Here is a 6,001-nt window from a genome sequence, read left to right as displayed (position 1 = left end):
CAATTGTGTCAATTTTTTTAACCTATTCTTTTACAGTATGCAATTATCCATTTCCATTATTTTGAATTGAATTCATATTAGAATTGTTGCATAATTGTCATTGCATGATTAATCACCAAGTAAACTGTTAAAATGCATGTAAGAACAAACTAATCATTGCATTTCATTATGTCAAGAACAAATGATTTTTCAAAAAACTAATCGAGTTAATCAATTAAGTATCTAGTTAATCAATTAATTGGAGAATTTTGTTAATTGGTTAAGTGATCTTTTAATCGATTAAAATATGGTAAAATTAGTAATATCTTTCCTAAGCAATAAAATTTAATTGTAAATGAAACCACCTATTTACCCTATGTTAGAGTCTTCTTACCCAACAATTTTTACATATATGCAAAACATTTGTAATGAGATATATATGACTGACATAAAGGGTTTTGAAAATAAACGATGCTCCAAAAACATATTTATATGAAATTAGAATTATTTTGTGTTGGGCTATGTTTGTGAAGTACTTTTAGCTTGCAAAATGATCCAGTCATTTGAGTATAATATTATATAAAACTTATTTTTTCTTATGAAATATACTCTTTACTTACAAGAGTAACATACATATATTAAACATTATCTGACCCCTTTATGTGAGTGTGCATTGAGTTACCTATTTATCATTTTTCTTCTTCTAAAGTTCATGGGAAAAAATCACCTGAAATCAGTCACAATATAGAAGCTGGGAATAATGGTACAAGATGCTCAAATCTATAAACCCTGTAACAAAAAGGGAAGGGGAATATTGGGGAACTGGTAACAAAATTTGACTTGAACTCACTATCTTAACCAGAAACATTCATATGAAGGGATTGACTGCAAAAACTTAAATTAGAAAATTCTTGATGAAATAAGATTTGATTCACAATACTAAATTTAGAGAATCATTCTTCAATCAAAGTGGAATTATGTTCCTAGAAATTCTTTACATATCTTCTTGGAGTCATATAATCTTCATAGGGAAAATGAGAAAATCTATTATGGATGAATAATCAAAATTCCATACCATCTAACCTAAGTAAACATATTGATTTGAATATATAGATAATCTATCCAGCACAAATCAACAATCTGTTACACAGGAAATATCCACAAGTCATAACATAATGGGTTAATTTGTTACCTAACCAGGAATCATAGTTGAAATTGATTACTCCTCAAATCAAGTAAAAAATAGGAATAGTGGTGAACTTTTAAAAATTATAAATCCCCATACAGAAAGATGCTGTCCTAATTTGACTACATCAGTTACCAGTAATCACCACAGGAGCAAACTCCATGCCGAAAATGATGAAATCGATTTATATCTCTGATAACGATTTCTCGCTGCACAACTTTTGATATCAACTTTATAACAGTATGACAATCCACACATATACGGAGATTTTTAATGATACGAATTGAACAAGTGGGTGGAGTTCGAATTAGTCCGAAAGCCAGCGCTAGTCTTTCACTATGCACCCACAAGAGACGCTTCTTTTCATCATCCTCCACATCAAGCAAAATAGCATTACAATCAGGAACATATCCTGCATCCCTGGTTTTCTTGTTTAACCATTCCAGCATTGCACATATTAGTTTAATGTCAGGATGAGAAGTGTCTCCCACAGTAAAATAGTGAACCACACCTTGGTTCTCCACCCAGCTTAAGCCTGGTTCTTTCTTAACTCTTTTCTTTTGCATGTTTTTCCTAACAGAAGCGACATTGTCCCATCTCCTTGCACCGGCATAAATGTTCGACAGAAGCACATGGGTTGCATCATCATGCGGCTCCATGTCAAGTACATGCTGGGCACAAACTCTTCCTAGATCAACATTCTTATGGATAACGCAAGCACCAAGCAATGCACGCCACACCATGACACTAGGCTGAAATGGAATTTCTCCAATGAGCTTCACTGCTCCATCAAATTTGCCAGATCTTCCAAGAAGCCAAACCATACAAGTATAATGTTCTATACATGGTTCAATGCCATAGTCCTGTAACATTGACTTAAAGTGAGCTTGTCCTATCTCTAACAATCCCGCGTTGCTACATGCAGACAGGACACCTACGAAAGTTAGTTTATTAGGTCTGCAATTAGTCTGTTGCATCATGTCAAATAAATTTAAAGCTTCTATGCCCAAACCGTGCATAGAATATCCACAGATCATAGCATTCCATGAAACTTCATCTCGTTTGTTCATCTTATCAAATATTAGGCGGGCATCGTAAATTCTTCCACCTTTGGCATACATATCAATCAACGAATTTGCAACTACAATTTCTTTGTTATACTTGGTTTTGATAGTCAAGGAATGAATCTGAAGCCCTGGCTCTATTGCAGCTAAACTGGCACAGGCACGGAGAACAGTTGAGTATGTCACTTCAGTTGGCTGCATATCATACTCAAGCATATATGAAAATAAATTCAATGCTTTCTCCCCATCTCCTAACTGCACATATCCAACAATTATAGTGTTCCAAGTAACATCATTTTTCTCTGGCGATTCCGAAAATAATTTTACAGAGTTCTCAATTTCACCACTCTTGGCATAAACATCCATGAGGGCATTTGACACAAACACATTTGAGTCAAAACCAACTTTCGTTACATAAGAATGAACTTGCTTTCCCAAATTCAGCAAAGATAAAGAGGCACAAGCTTGCAGAATGCTAGCAAATGTAAAATTATTTGGGACAACAGGTGTTTGCCTCATACGAATAAACAACTCCAGAGCCTCCTTGCTTCTGTCACTCTGAGCATACCGTGATATCATCAGACTCCAAGGAATAAGATCATTTTTTGGCATCTCCTCAAAAACTAGTTGTGCATCAACAAAATCTCCAGACTTCGTGTACAATTCGAGCAATGCAACGCCAACATAAAGACAATGATCATAACGAGCTTTCAAAGCAATTCCTTGAACACTTTTCCCAACATCAAAAGCTTCTAGACCAAGGCAGGATTTAAGCGCTCCCGAAATAGTAAAATTGTTCGGTCGGTACCCCATTGTCCTCATCTCGCAAAAAAGTTGCAATGAGTCCTCATAGCAGCAATTCTCAGCATAGCAAGCTACCATCCCAGTCCAAGAGACCATGTCCTTGAAACAAATACCATCGAAAACCTGACGAGCAACCTCAACATTTCCACAAACAGAGTAAGCATCAATAAGTGCTGTCCCAACAAACGCGTCAGACAGATGTCCAAGTTTATAAACACACGAATGGATGCTCCAACACATATCAGCCCAATCCATGCTCACAAGCAACTTGAGAACAGTAGTAAAAACGAACTGGTTCAGCTCATATCCTTCTCTAAACAACCCGAGAGTCAAGTCAAGAGCACGATAGAATTGGCCCGAACGCGAGTAACCCTGAGCCAATGTAACAAAAGAGATAGTATTTTTAATAGGCATTTCATCAAACAGTTTTGATGCATCGTCTAAGAAGCCAGACTGCACATACGTGTTAAGGAGAATGTTGTAAGCAAACAAGTCCAAACAAGATTCCCCGCGTTTGATAACGTGGCAGTGAACATGCTTCCCCGAGGAAGCGGCACTGCGATTTTGAATTGTTTGTTGAAGCATGTTGGCGTAGGCATGAGAATCGAATGTGCATGGTTGGGAAGTAGTAGTAGTAGTAGTAAAGGAGAATAGTTTGGTGGTGTTGATTTTGTAATGTGATGCTAATTGGCATGTGCGTGATAGTCTTGTATCACGCACCAATCTGATCATGAGAAAAGGGAACTAATGTTTGAGGGTGGGGTAGTTCATAACAAAAAACTGGGTAACTCAAATAATGGTTCGAGAATAGCGAAAATTGTGTAGAAAAAGGAGGGAAATATTTTCACAAGCCAAAAATATGTAGTTTTTATTTTAATTTTCATAAATGTGATATATAAAGTATAAACTGATGAGTTTAATAAGTTATTCACAATATTCATTATTTATTTATAGAACTTATATTTAATAATAGTATAAAAAACTTCTATATTTATTTCAATTTTAATAACAATCAGATTTCATTTTAAATAAAGTTGACCGGCTCTCCAGGGTTTCTTCCGGTGGCAATTATTATTATTTTTTTATCGGAGGACAATTGTTCAATTTCTTTTGTAAAATTTATTTTCCCTTTCTTATTTTTATCATTAGCAATATTTTTATTTATATAGTAAATGGTGAAATTTCTTTTAAAAATTGGGTTAAGTTTCAAAAATGTAGTTTTTTACCGATTTAAATGAAGCCTGTAATTAGGTTTTTGGTTGAATTCAAGCTGATATTTGGAAATCAATCAAACAAAAATATTATTGATTAGCAGGGCAAAAATGAGTATGGATCTCTATTGTACGGGAGATTCCAACACTCAAGTGTGAAGTAAGGTTGAATTTAAACATAAATCATAATTTTTCACTTAAAAATAATGTAAAACATGGACCACTAAAATATCTAAAAAAAATATATTGTCATTATATTATATATTATTGATATTATCATTAATGAATGAAAAATAATATAGTAATTATGTATAATTTTTTACACTAATTATATATAAAGTTTAAAATATTTCAAAAGGAAATATGTTATCATCTACTTCCAATAATGTTTTATAATATTGGATTTTCCGGTAATTAAAAGCATCTGGTTTTGTCAAAATTATACTGGCCTAAGTTTCATAGTAGACCAACTTTTTAATGTGGTTAGGTGAAAGCATGTTTATGACTCAGACGATTTCACTAATAATCTGATTCACTTATACCCAATCGAATATTGAAGAAGGATCTTCTATCTTAAGATGATTTTGTCTCTATATTTTTGTTCAATAGAATATTATCAAATAATATAAAAATACTACTTTATATTTTTATAATTTTTTTAAAATATAATATATTTTAATTGGTCCGGGATACCAATAACAATGAAGTATCTTCATCCATCAAATATTACTAAAATTGATCAAACTTAATCATAATTCAAATGGCTTTTTATACTGTCCTGAATTTCTATCTTAAAAACTACAATTCATGCAAAAATGTTAAGCCGTGGACCATGGTGGGCCAGTGATTTATAATTACGGAAAAGAAAATTAGAAAAAACGAGGGGACAACAAGGTAATTCCACATTTCCTTTATTCTCCTCTCTCCTGGGTTAACCCACTCCTCTCATCGTTTCAGAAAACGTCTGAGGAAGAAAAAAGAAACTTTTGGATCTAATTGCACGGTGGCGATGGAGAACAACAACGCGGCGACGGTGGAAGAGAACAATAACGTCAACGGTGGCATAATATCAAAGGATACGATCGATCAGGTTGCCACCTGGGTGGGGTCCACCGTCTCTTCCGCTTTCTTCTCTTCTTTGGAACGCTTTTCCTGTGTCAACGTTTCCACCTCTGACCCCGACAACGACGACGACGATGATGACGGCGATTACTCCACAACCACCTCCATCACCCCCACCACCACAACCACCACAAGCCCTCCCGTCGTTCAGGTCAACGGCCATAACACCAGCGATATCTCCAACCTACCAGTTTGAAGCATGACGACGTCGTTTCTGCGCTGTATAGGCCTTTTCCTTTTCGTCTTTATATGTATCAGATGTATCGGATCCCAATTTCAATTCCCCTATTTTTGCAGAATTACACTATGATCATGTGATGTCAATATACGCATATGATTATATTAATTAATATTATCTTTGACTACCTGTTGCAGTTCATTCCTTCATGTTATTATGACTATTTGAATTTGTTTGATTCGTTAATTATTATTTGATTTTGACCTAACACTAGATGTATGGATGCCGTGATTCAAATCGTGAACTGAAACAGCTGTAATATTGTGGTTGTGATCCACAATGACACGGTTGCATCAGCCGCAGTATAACCACATTATAACCGCATCTAATCATATTAAATTCAAAAATAATTTTTAATGACAAAATAATTTAAATTGCAATGATGAAAACACACATT

General features: G+C 34.5%; 2 protein-coding genes across 2 annotated transcripts; one reads left to right on the top strand and one right to left on the bottom strand.

The window, feature by feature from the left end:
* On the bottom strand, positions 1,059 to 3,856 carry LOC109330603 (putative pentatricopeptide repeat-containing protein At5g13230, mitochondrial). The gene has a single exon (XM_019564848.1). The coding sequence runs from the start codon at positions 3,763 to 3,765 to the stop codon at positions 1,297 to 1,299; it is 2,469 nt and encodes an 822-aa protein (XP_019420393.1). The 5' UTR covers positions 3,766 to 3,856; the 3' UTR covers positions 1,059 to 1,296.
* LOC109330642 lies at positions 5,140 to 5,731 on the top strand. The gene has a single exon (XM_019564894.1). The coding sequence runs from the start codon at positions 5,254 to 5,256 to the stop codon at positions 5,560 to 5,562; it is 309 nt and encodes a 102-aa protein (XP_019420439.1). The 5' UTR covers positions 5,140 to 5,253; the 3' UTR covers positions 5,563 to 5,731.

Source organism: Lupinus angustifolius, chromosome LG17, assembly GCF_001865875.1.
Source record: "Lupinus angustifolius cultivar Tanjil chromosome LG17, LupAngTanjil_v1.0, whole genome shotgun sequence".
Lineage (NCBI taxonomy): Eukaryota > Viridiplantae > Streptophyta > Magnoliopsida > Fabales > Fabaceae > Lupinus > Lupinus angustifolius.
Note: the sequence above shows the minus strand (reverse complement) of the source record. Positions and strands in the feature narration are given on the sequence as shown.